This window comes from Medicago sativa, chromosome 7 (assembly GCF_051527215.1).
Source record: "Medicago sativa cultivar Bolivia chromosome 7, Bolivia_mono, whole genome shotgun sequence".
Lineage (NCBI taxonomy): Eukaryota > Viridiplantae > Streptophyta > Magnoliopsida > Fabales > Fabaceae > Medicago > Medicago sativa.
The window spans coordinates 4,930,933-4,944,056 of NC_140755.1; the positions used below are offsets into that span (position 1 = coordinate 4,930,933).

At 34.6% G+C, this 13,124-nt stretch overlaps 1 protein-coding gene across 1 annotated transcript; it reads left to right on the forward strand.

Moving 5' to 3' along the window:
• The first annotated feature begins 4,499 nt into the window (after positions 1-4,499).
• LOC146903704 (inositol transporter 1-like) lies at positions 4,500-9,336 on the forward strand. Its single transcript, XM_085724230.1, has 6 exons — positions 4,500-4,806; positions 4,917-4,987; positions 6,009-6,344; positions 6,788-6,895; positions 6,999-7,184; positions 8,502-9,336. The coding sequence occupies exons 1-6, from the start codon at positions 4,653-4,655 to the stop codon at positions 9,147-9,149; spliced, it is 1,503 nt and encodes a 500-aa protein (XP_085580356.1). The 5' UTR covers positions 4,500-4,652; the 3' UTR covers positions 9,150-9,336.
• Positions 9,337-13,124: the final 3,788 nt, after the last annotated feature.

Genomic DNA, 13,124 nt, shown 5'->3' on the forward strand with positions numbered 1-13,124 from the left:
GTTTTTATCTTAGTTTTTCTCATAGTTTTCAGAGGTAGATATTTCTTAGGGAGAAATAAGGTAGATCATATAGAGTGAGAGTGATTTTGGAAGTTGGATCTTTATTTCTTTGTTGAGACATCACAAGTGTAATGAATCCTTCCTTTTCAATCCATCCTTGCAAGGCTTCCATGATGATGTGTAGCTAAATACCCTTTGTTGGGATGTGAGGTACTTGATCTTGCTAAACATGTAATCTTTTGATCTTGCAATATATGATTCTAGCAATTTATATTCAATATTGTTGTTATTCTTGTGTTAATGCTTTCAATAAGATTCAAGATGATTTGGACACAAACTCTTGAATCTAGAGCTAGGGTAGCGACATATCTTAGGTTAACTTCTTTGACAACTTTGTTAATCTTGTGATAATCACCTTAATCAAGAGTTTAATGCTTTCGGATGCTTAATCAGGCTGGACACGGTCGATTAAGTTATCCGATCGACTTTGTTATCGTTTAAGGGATTTGGACACGAATGTTTAAACGATAACTTAGAAATAATTATATCACTTTGGACACGAAGGATAGTTTAGAATTGATTGTGATAATGTTGTTTATAAAGCTAGAATTTGTATGGATCATTAGGTTACGTGTGACGCTTGGTTAAGGAACGCTACTCCTAACAAGTTTCAATCCTTATTTATCTCAACTTTTACTTTTTGCAATTAGTTTAGCTAGTTACATTTCAATTCAAACAAACAAGTACTCTTAATACTTTGAATGATAATCGATGTTAAACTGTCATTGATAACGCACTATTCCCTGTGGAGACGATACACAAATACTTATCTTGTTTGATGCAAAATAAACAACTTCATCAAAGGGTAACCCACCAATGGCACATCAAACAACCCAGAGTCTGTCACCGCTTGTCTGAACCCATTAATTAACCAGGCTGCTCTATCTACCGAACCAGATTTCTCATGCTCAAACAAGATGTCATTAAAATCCCCCCCGATACACCACGGTAGACTTGTATCCATTGCTAAACCTCGCAGGAAATCCCATGCATTCTGTCTTCGTCCCCCTTCCGGGAACCCATAATACCATGTAAATTGCCAGGCACGCTTTGCAGGATCATCAATGCGCACAAATATATGGTTGGTTGAATAATTAATGACAGTACAATTGAAAGAAGAGTTCCAGTAGAGGGTTAAACCACCGCTCCGACCAGTACTATTAACAGCAAGACAAGAATCAAAACCAAGCATATAACGGAAATCTTCACTTTTATTAGCGGAGACAAGAGTCTCAGAAAGAAATAAAACATCAGGCTTAAAATAACGCACTAGGTACTTCAATTTTGGAACTACACGCAGGTTACCTAATCCTCGGCAGTTCCAGCATACTAGACTCTTTTCTCTCGGTAGGCCTGACCAACAGGACCCGCCGTTACATCATTGTCAGCAAAAACAGGATTACTAATCACAGACATATTCTGGTTTCCCCCACTAACATCAGTAGTGCCTAAAAGCCCTTCCCCAATAGTCAAATGATTTCCCCCACTAACAACAGCAGTACCTAAAATTCCCTCCCCAGTATCCTTTAGTTCAGCAGAAGGAGCATCAGCTTCAGCAGTTGGAGGGCCATCCTTCTTGTTGCGCTTTCTCTTCTTCAGTTCAGTTGCATTGTCCTCAATGGAGTAACCAGCAGCATAAGCACCTTCAAACGCATGTACCTCACTCCCCTGCGGAAGCAATCCCAACACAAGTTGCCTCCCAGCAGATGGTTCAACGCCAACAAGTAGAGGAGGTCCACTATGTGCGCTCTGTCCAGCTCCATCCTTGTTCATCTAGTTGGCCCAGCCTTCGGGATCAGCCGCCTTAAGATGATTCTGGAGAACCTTAATTTCAGAGCGAACGCCAGTGATTCGTCCACCAAGTAGTAGCATCTCAGAAGACTTCTCAGCATTACTTCCAGCCCCTTCATTGGAGTTAGCAGCAGCATTTGTGGCAGGAGCACTTTGTTGTTCTGTAGCCAGCGGTTCAGACTTCACAGGGTCACGCAACCACCTGTTGTTTGCAGCAGTTCCTAGCTTACGCGATACTGGTTTCAGACTTGCATCCCAGCCTCTCACACCATCATCAGAGTCCTGTTCAAACAGCTTTTCACACGTACGATCCGTATGTCCCAACACACCACAAGCAAAGCAAAAAGTTCCAAGCCTTTCATACTTAAACACAACCGAGACCCATTCACCATTGCGAGCCCTCACCTTCCAGTCCTGTTTGAGTGGTCTTGTGACATCAATTCGGACCTTCAGCTTCATAAAGGAACTATGCAGTGTGTTTCTCTCATCATACTCTTTGAATTCACCAAGATATGGCGTGTGCAACACGAGGTTGAATGAAACCAAACGGCAAATTTTGAACCTGCACCCAAATGTCCAAGTGATTCAGTGCAACTTCAGTCGGAACCATACCAGGAGAAATACGATCCACCACTAGGTTGCAGTTATCATAAAGCCATGGCCCATCCTTCAGAACGTTAGCAGCATCGAATTGATGGTTAAATTGGAAGAGAAAACGCCCTTCAGCTGCAGGCAGAATCGTAACCCCTCTCACTGGTTGCCAGAGGTTGGCCAACCTTTCACTCAGATAAGCAAAACGCACCTCCTTGTCAGTGAGGACGCGTCCAATCAAACAGTGCTCGAGGATTGTGACGGTAGCATCAGTGTTCTCCAAGTTGAGAGTCATACCCTCTTCTTCCAAGGTAAGACCTTCAATGTTGAGATTCATGGGTGATTTTGGGTCGGTAGACATAGTGTTGATTGAATTGAAGGGGGATTGGAAATTGACAGTGATTTGGGGGAATTTAGCAATAAGGGTTTTTGGGAAATCAGGTGAGAAGAAGGTGAAAATTGTGACGAACAAGTGAGTATCTGGTGCCATATATAGTGACCAATCGTAACAAATCTCATCTAGACTGGGGGAACCCTAGCCAGAAGCAACATAAACCTCCCACAAGGGCGGCGGCAACCCACAACGATAGCTTGGATAAGAACAGAGCGTGGTTCGCAATCGCAATCGTAACCCTATTGTATATTATTTTGACAAATTTCTCCTCGTGCATTGTACGGGTTAACACACTAGTATAAAATAATTTACACCATCTATGCATACAAATTAAATTCATTTCATAAAGTTCTACCAGAAACAAAAATAGAACACGATTCAATAGTAATTATTAATTCTCTCAAAAAAATAGTAATTATTAATCATTTTTTTTACCAAAAAATAATAATTTTATGTACCAAAAAAATTGTACCTTTTCTTTTTGTGATAAAAGGGGCCCATCTCACTACCAAAAAAAAAATAGGGGCCTACCTTTTCCTTAACCCATGTGGCATGTGCTGAGTAGTGTTATGGAAATAATTTGGTGCGAATATCCTGGTTTCAGTTAAATCTCAGCCATGCAGCTGTATATTTCAGATTCGCAAAGCAACCCCGCTAGGCCCCCCCTGTCTATCTGTCACTACTACCATGTAACACAAAACTCCAAATACATTTGTTTGGTCCAAACACGTCACAGTCCTATTCAATTTTGAATGATTTATGAACCTCCTCAATCAACACAATGTTGTTTCATTTCTTATTAAAATAATTAAATTAATAAAGACCAGTTTATAGATTCTTAATACTTATCTTATCTTGAGTCAAAATTAAGAAATACCACTACTTATCTTATGTGGGAAAAATGGTAGTGTTTTGTCTGTGTCAACAAAACATAAATCTACACTTGACAATTGAGATGGGGTGACCCAAAAAAGACAGAAAAAGGATAGAAATTCTATAACCATCTTAAAGGAAACAAAATTAAAATTATCACTTTTTAAATCACATTTTTATGTATGAATTGATTAAGGTGTGTGTGTAATAAAATGAGAAAATGAAGATATATTTTATAATAATTAATGAGCTAAAGAATTAATTCATATAGAGAATGCTACGAGTTTAGTCTCACATCACAATATCTCTATGTATGCTTTATTCTAAATCTAGCTTTCACCTCAAGTAGAAATTAAACTTCATCTGTTTGTAAGTTAGAATTTACTGTCAATATTTAAATCTCATGTGTACTAGAATAGTAATAGTAATACAGCCAATAGAAAGAATAGAATAGAATAGATGAGAAATTAAAAATTAACCCAGAAATGTTGAACAAGAGAAATCGGAATAGTGTTATGGAAAATAAAAGAAAAAAAAAAATATGAATGAGTCGGAGAGAGAAGGAAAAGAGAAAAACATGCACGAGGATGAAGACGTGAGAATGAAAAAAAAGAAAGAAAGAAAGTCGTGGTGATAAGATGAGATGATCCAGTAAGTAAGTACTCAATTTGAAGACACGTCGGTAAGTGGTTGGACAACTGACAGCTGTCTCGTCTCATAAGTCATATCACTCTCGTGCTCAAATCAAATTTTGGAATGGAAAATAAATCATTGCCTCCCATAACCAGCCAACCATTTTTATTATGATGTTAAATAAATAATTAATAATTGATTCATGTCTGCTCAGTTTGCCATTTATTCTGTTTCTGTTTCAGTTTCAGTTGTGTGCGTTCAACTATAATCAATCAATCAATCATTTTGATTTATTGAGAATCAGAAGAAGATGACGGTTCCGATAGCTATGCAGTCGACACCGGGAAGTTCAGGTTACTTAGATATGCATCCTGATCGTAAGATGTCATTCTTTAAGAATCCTTACATTCTCGGCCTCGCCGCTGTCGCTGGTATCGGTGGTCTTCTTTTCGGCTACGACACTGGTTAGTTGCTTAATTCACTCACTATTATATTATTCATCTCATTTTATTATTTCATCCTAATAAATAATTCAAACATAACTTCAATTCTTCTTCTTCTTCTTCACTCACAGGTGTGATATCAGGAGCTCTTTTGTACATTAAAGATGATTTTCCCCAAGTTAGAAACAGTAATTTTCTGCAGGTACCTACCTCCATACTATACTATGCTCTAACTAACTTCACCTTATTATTATTATGTATAAGCCATCGGCCTTTTTTTTTTATTTTAAATTATCTACTCACATAACTTATGAAAATAGCTTATGACATTGTTCATAACTTGTTTTCTGCATATTTTCATTACTTCTTTCTTATCAAAACACCTAATACCCTATACAACAACCAATTTAACTTACTATTATCTTATATACTACAAATACCTTATACATAATAACTACTTCTTCTATAAGCTGCAAATAAATTGTTTATCCAAACAGTGAAGTGATAATTACAAAATCAAACTCTTTTCATGTACTATGCTATAAGCTGTTTTATTTATAAGCTACCTTTGAAAACTTATGAAAATAAGATAAAACAACTTTACTTATGGACGGACGGACATGTTATAAGCTCTCAGAAATGGTCTTAAACGTATGTGCTTAGTAGACAAGCTTAAATAAACCAATCCATAAACAACTTTTAATTAATAACCTATAACACAAACACCAATCATATAATTGCTTATGTACAAGTTATTTACGTAAAAAAATAAAGTCAAACTATTTTCATATAAGTTATAACTTGTTTTTATAAGCTATTATGGGCCTGTTGAATTCACTTATTATTTGAGCTTATCTACTATCATAAATTTTGTTAAACTGTTTAGACAAATTTATGAAAACAACTTATGACATTCTTCATAACCTGTTTTCACCTTAATTTCATAACTTCTTTAAGATAGCTTATATGAAAACAATTTAACTTTATTTTATCTTCTGTTAGTACAAATAACTTATACATTGTGCGGAAATAAGCTGTTTATTCAAACAGGGCCTAGGTAGAGCTTATGCAAATAAGTGTTAAAAGAGTTTGTGGACATTCCATAAGCTCACCAACTAGTCTCACAAGTACTTATGGAAGTAGATAGGCTCCAATAAGCTAATATAAATAGCCTCTACATCATTCCTTTTTCTGACACTCACTTTTGTGTCTCTCAATTTCAGGAAACAATTGTTAGCATGGCAATTGCTGGGGCAATTGTTGGTGCGGCATTTGGTGGTTGGCTTAATGACGCATATGGAAGAAAGAAGGCCACACTCTTAGCTGATGTTATCTTTATTCTCGGAGCAATTCTCATGGCTGCTGCACCTGATCCTTATGTTCTCATAGTAGGACGTCTTCTCGTTGGTTTGGGTGTTGGCATAGCTTCTGTTACTGCTCCTGTCTATATTGCAGAAGTTGCACCCTCGGAAATCAGAGGTTCATTGGTCAGCACTAATGTCCTCATGATCACCGGTGGACAGTTCGTTTCCTATCTTGTTAACCTTGTTTTCACCCAGGTTAGTGTGTTAGTCTTTCATGCTTTTCTTGTGTGTGGGATGGATGGATATGTGTGCTTTTTCTATCAACGTGTTTAATTTTGGATTTTGTTGCTTTTTGGTTTTGTTTCACTGATTGCATTTCATATTCTTAGGGGTGGTTTACTTCTGCTCTTTCTACTTCTACCGATAAAATAAAACATTAGATAAGACATTATGAAAGTTTTTAATATAGATTAAATATTTTTGGAAATTTCTGAAAAATTTCAAAACATTGTGTTTGGTTTGGTGTATCAAGAAATGCATTCTCTCTAGTTAGCTTCCATCTTCTCTATATCACAATTTTAAAAAAAAAAAAAAAAAATCAATAACCAAATGTCTTTTGATTTCAACCATCCACACACAAAGTAAAAGTTGGAAATTGAAAATGTTGTTAAAAAGTAAACGGGTCTTTACTTGAGCAGGTTCCCGGGACATGGCGATGGATGCTTGGTGTTTCAGGTGTGCCTGCACTTATCCAGTTCGTTTGCATGCTCTTCCTCCCCGAATCTCCAAGATGGCTATTTATAAAGGTACAAATTTGCTCTTCTCAACAATTGTGTCCCAGATGTACATGTACTGCAGAAGTAACTTGTTTATAATGCCATTTTAAAATTTTACTATCTTGGTGTGCAGAATAGGAAAAATGAAGCGGTCGATGTAATTTCTAAGATCTATGACTTGTCTCGCTTAGAGGATGAAATTGATTTCCTAACTGCCCAATCTGAACAAGAGCGCCAAAGAAGGAGTACCATCAAATTCTGGCATGTTTTCAGATCAAAAGAAACCAGACTGGCGTTCCTTGTTGGAGGAGGACTTCTGGTAATAAAATAAAATGTTTACAAAGAAACTCTTTTTGCAGAACATAACTTGATCGCAATTAAAGGATCTTTATGAATGCTCTTTGCTGTCAATAGGCTAACTAGAATATTCTATTTTATTAAAACATATGTATATATGTGAGTCATGCTAACTAGAATATTCTACTTTATTAAAACATATGTATATATGTGAGTCATTGCAGAGTCCGTATTCTATATTCCACTGGTGAGAAATCATAGGCTTGTTCTAGACATGTTGGATTGCTCTAAAACAGAAGAGTACAATTGAAATCACCAAGCTAAAGAAGAACGGCTCGATTACATCATTATAAATGATTGCATATATAATAAGCTCTATAAAATATACTTTAGGGTCTGTTTTATGTTATTGAGAATTTAGCACCGAGTCTAATGGTTATAGCTTTAAAATTGAAACCACAATGCTGGAAATATTTCATTTTAGGAGCTGAAATTGTTTTGATAGAAAATGTAGCATTTATTATGAAAAATAAGATATATTGAAGAAACAAGTTTCATTCGAAGGCTAATATAATATATGTTACTCCTATGTATATTTATTACCGTGCAGTTGTAAGACCTTGAATGCTATACGAGACAAAATGTTGGAAAACAATAAGAAAGAATATTCATAGTCATAAAGATGAGAATGTTAAAATTCATAAGTGATCATACAAGGAAGATTAAGATTAGTAATAAAACTATTGAAGAGAAACTAAGGGTAACTCTGTTTAAAGAATAAGATGGTAGAATATCATTTTAAGTGGTTTGAATATTTCCGGAAAAGACTCGGAGAAGTATCAGTGAAGAGAATCGATCAGATGGAGTATAGTTTAATAGCTAAAGGTAGAAGGAGACCAAGAAAAGTTGTTGGTCAAATCATTAAGCGAGATTTATAGATAAATGGTTTATCTTTAAAGTTGATGAATAGTAGGACTTTATGACACAATTAGATTCATGTAAGCGACTTCACCTTGTGAGATAAGACTTGGTTGTTATTGTTTGTTTCTCAATACTTTCGTTGATCTTTGACTTGGTGAAAGTTTTCACTACTTTTCATTTATTTTCATTTTGTCCTGTATTAAATAAACACCGTTAAATTAAAAATGTCATATATGTTTATATTTTAATTTCAGTTTTGAGTCGAGCTTCCAGGCTGGCCATTAGCTTTCTTGTTTGACCATACTTTATTTGTTACTGGCAGTTGAATGCATGTTGGAATTAGGCTCTTTATTTGAATATAAATGACTTCGGTTTATGTATGTGAAATGCATTCTTATTGCATCCATTGGCTGTGCAGGCTTTTCAGCAGTTTACAGGTATAAACACGGTTATGTACTACAGTCCAACCATTGTTCAAATGGCTGGCTTCCATGCCAATCAGTTGGCTCTTCTTCTGTCCCTCATAGTTGCTGGCATGAATGCCATCGGAACAATTCTTGGCATTTACCTTATTGACAACACAGGGCGGAAAAAATTAGCCCTTTCTAGTTTGGCAGGAGTAATCGCGTCCTTGATAATGTTGGCCGTAGCATTTTACAAACAGTCATCGTCTACAAATGAAGTGTATGGATGGCTTGCAGTTATCGGGTTAGGCCTTTATATTGGTTTCTTCTCGCCAGGAATGGGGCCGGTTCCGTGGACTATAAACTCAGAGATATATCCTGAAGAATATCGAGGTATATGCGGTGGCATGGCAGCTACTGTATGTTGGATTTCAAATTTGATCGTGTCCGAGAGCTTTCTTTCGATTGCTGATGCTATCGGGATTGCTTCAACTTTCTTGATTATTGCTGTTATAGCTGTGGTGGCATTTCTCTTTGTACTTCTGTATGTTCCAGAGACTCAAGGATTGACGTTTGATGAAGTGGAGTTAATATGGAAGGAGAGAGCATGGGGCAAGAATCCAAACACACAGAACCTTCTTGAGCAGGGAAGTCAATCATAAGTAATGGCATTGATTAGATGTGTATTGTATCATTTATTTAAATACTCAGCTTCATTCCAGACACACATCTTGGTACTTTATACTGTTATATGGATGTATTCGCACGTCGGATTTCATAAATATACAGAGTGAAAGTAAAACCAATATTTCTCATTTGAAAATGAGAAATGATTTTCTGACATCAAAACTTTGATATCAAGCACAATGATGTCTTTAGGTGTTTGTGTATTTTTGAAATACGTTTTAAGTTAAGAGAAAATAAAAAGTGAAAGATAAAGACTATATTTGTATTTTGATGTTCAAATAACATAATTATTTGAAAATTGTGGTGAGGAAAATGCATTGGGCATCTGGAACACAACAACTGGTCCAGTGCAGGAGTTGGCTAAAGTTGCAAAACCTAGCTCTTATGGTTATAACTACTCTTTCTTTTTTGTTGAAAACATAACTACACTTTTTCCTCACCAAAAGTTTGGTTTTTGTTTTTGATAAATTGGAGGCCGTTAAACCAGATTACAATTGAACACAACGACTAAAATAAATACCCGCCACATTCTGCCAGAGGAGGTGAACACAACCTTGTGGAGAAGACTCAGAGAGGTGAATACCATAGGTAAATTAAAAACTGACCCTGCTAACTAGTCAAGTACTTGATTAACCTGCCTATGAGTTACCGCGACTTACCAATCCCACATTCTAAGACGATTGATGTGGGCGACAATAGGAACACAAGTGTGAGATGAAGGACACCCTTTTAAAATGAGCTCCACAGCTACTGCCGAGTCCGACTCCAATGCTCCGCCATTAAAATTGAGCAGGCACCCAAATTACGAGAGAATCCTATTTGCCAGCTACCTGAATCATCATGAATTACTTCACTAAACACAGCTTGATTATCCTTAAGCATGAAAGCTCCATCTGCATTGTACTTCATCCGCTCCAAATCCGGAGGATTCCATCTCACCATATCTGTCGTGCGAGGCCTACTCAAGCCTCACTAAAAGCTTTGTGCTGAAGTATCTACTACAAAAATACCAAATGAATGAAGGAATCAACTCTCCATATACCCTTATTTAAATTAAAAGCGGTGACAATCCTATCTATTTACCAAAAACCATATAATAAACGGTCCATTGCCTAGTATTGGACATGTAGGAAAGCACTTCCCACCCATAAAAAATATCTTAAGCTGTTAAATTTTAGATAGATATTATTAAAAAATAACAACACATTTTGTATGATTAGTTCCACCTCTAGAGTAGCCACCATTGATTCTCCTGGTGTATAGTTGATTCTGACACACTTACTTGTTTTTTAGTAGAATTGATTTTGCCTTCAGAATTGATTCTATTTGAAACTAAAATTTATAGCTTTTAATTTTAGAATTGACTTTTAAACATAAATGTATATTTCAACCCACTTTTACATGAATCCAAACACAAATCACTTTAGATTCAACTTCCTATATTTTCATGGAACAACTTCCTATATTTTCTCTACTAACTACTTACGTATATTTTTTTTTCCATGAAACTAACCATTTATATTATTCTCACATTTTTTTATGTGTTTTATTCATGTTGTAATATATTTTATTATTTCTTCCATAAAATAATTATTATTCTTTTATCTTCCATTCTTTTTCCCAACACTCTTCAACCATTTTATTTATTATGATGTTTTCCTACTTTACAATATTTATCTTGGACGATTCCCCTCTTAGTATAATTTTTCTTATGTTTATGTTATTTTTTCGTCATTATTCTTTATTTTTTTGTATGGATATTTCTTTTTTCTACTGAGAATAAAGAGTGAAAGGTACTCATTTATTTTTAAGTATGTTTTGATTTTATTTTACTATGTTTTGTGGCATATAAGAAAAAAAAGATGATGTTGAACATTTTTATTTGTCAAGCAACAACAGAAAAAACTAACTTTATCAATGTTTCTTTCATGTGTTCTTCTTTTCTTTCATGTGTTCTTCTTAGATCTTTCCTATAATAATGATCGTTTCATTAAAAAAAATAAAATTTAGATTATCATGGTTAGTTTGATTTTTTGTTTTTTAGTGTTTTTTTAACAAGTCAAAATGAATTATATTAACAACACCACAATAATCCCTTAAGCACAAGGTGTGCCAAAAAGACTATTAAAAATACAAGTTGTCCATAGAGTAACAAAAGAATAGTGCTAGCCAATACCCAAACACATTAGGGGATTCGACCACCACATTTGGGTACCGAAAACAAAAGTAACCTACTTTGTTTTCAGTCATCACAAAGAATAATACTTAACTTTTTCTACTAGCTGATAACTAGTACATTCCTGATTTTTAAACAACCGATTATTTCTTTCATTCCACAAAATCCAAGAGCACAAAAGTCATATGAGATGAAGAAAATTGCGTTGCGCTTTCAGACCAAAAAGAAAAAAGAAAGGAAAAGTCGAAATTAAGTTCCAAGCTTATCTCATGATGAGAGATTACATGTCGGTGTCGGAGGGCAGTTCGAATGAGCTTGGCACCTTGCATGTGATCCTTCCTTAGCCATAAAATTTGCACACATATTCTATTCGCTAAGAACATGCACCGATGTTGTTATGGTTATTTTGGTTTGTTATACTTTGAAAACATCAAACATTTATAATTAGTTTTATTCGAAATTAAAATTTCATAAAAAACCCTGATCATACTACTAAAAAGCAATGCATATGTTTGTATTTGGAAGAAGAAAAATATAAAAGGAACTAAAACATGTGTAATTTACTTTCAAATAGGTGACATGCTAAAAAATAGTAAGAGATGAATAGAGATATTTCCGTGACTTGAAAACTAACAAATATGCCTGATCACCTCCTCAAAAGAAAACAAATATGCCTAATCATGAATTAGAGGGAAAAATTTGTTAAAGCATAAGCATATGTAAAACAACACTAGTTTATTTACCCGACGTTACTCGGGTTAGACATATAATTAAGGATGAGTGAAAATCGCTATGTATAGTATCCGAAATTTTTGTTACAAAATTACTTTCATCTTTTGATACTTATTTTCTCCCCCTCCCATAAAAAACATAATCTTAATATCTTTTAATTTGAAATTGTTTTTAAATTTTTTTTTTAGATCCTGGTTTTAAAAAAAACAATAACAAAGAGAAATAATGCTCTTAAAAGTGATCTCTTTTGAAAGTTATAACGAACAACCCCATTGTTTGTAACAAATTTATATAAAAATGATTTTGACATTCAATAATTTAGAGATTTTTTTTACTATTAATTAACATTAAAAAATAATCAGAGCATGTTTGACATTCAAAAATCATACTGGTCACTAACTTTCAAAAATAGTGTTTGGTAGTATGATTTTTTTAGGGTTTGCTATATATAGTCGGGTTTGCATTAAAATTAGGGTAGCCGAGTTTGCATGGAAATTAGGGTATTCTGTTTGTAAATGTATTACATAAGTGTACTACAACTTGTAAAAAAAAATTTTACAGAAACAATAGATATATACAAACGATGACACAACATGATAGGAATAAAAAGTTAATCAGTGAGGAGAAATATTAGGGATTGCTGCATTTTAGAGGAAATTTGTTAGGTTAAATTGGTGCGCTACATTTTAGAGGGAAATTGTTAGGTTAAGTTGCTGGTAAAATTAATAAATAAGGATAAATAAGGATAATTATATAACAAATTAGCTATAAATATGCAAATTCCACAAAAATAAAAAAATTAAAACACAATATTTTCCCAACTTAATTCACCGTGAATCAAGCAAGAAACAAGACCACTTCAGCTTTCAAAAGTGTTCATGGTCCACTCAATTTGTTTTCTTCCATTTCTTTAACTAAATTTTCGAAAGTTTGTTACACTTACTACTAAATAGTCATTATGATCCGCATATATCGTTTACTATAACTATTTTATTTGTTATTTGTTTTGTTTATAAAGAGAGCTTTGCAAAGAGTGTTACTT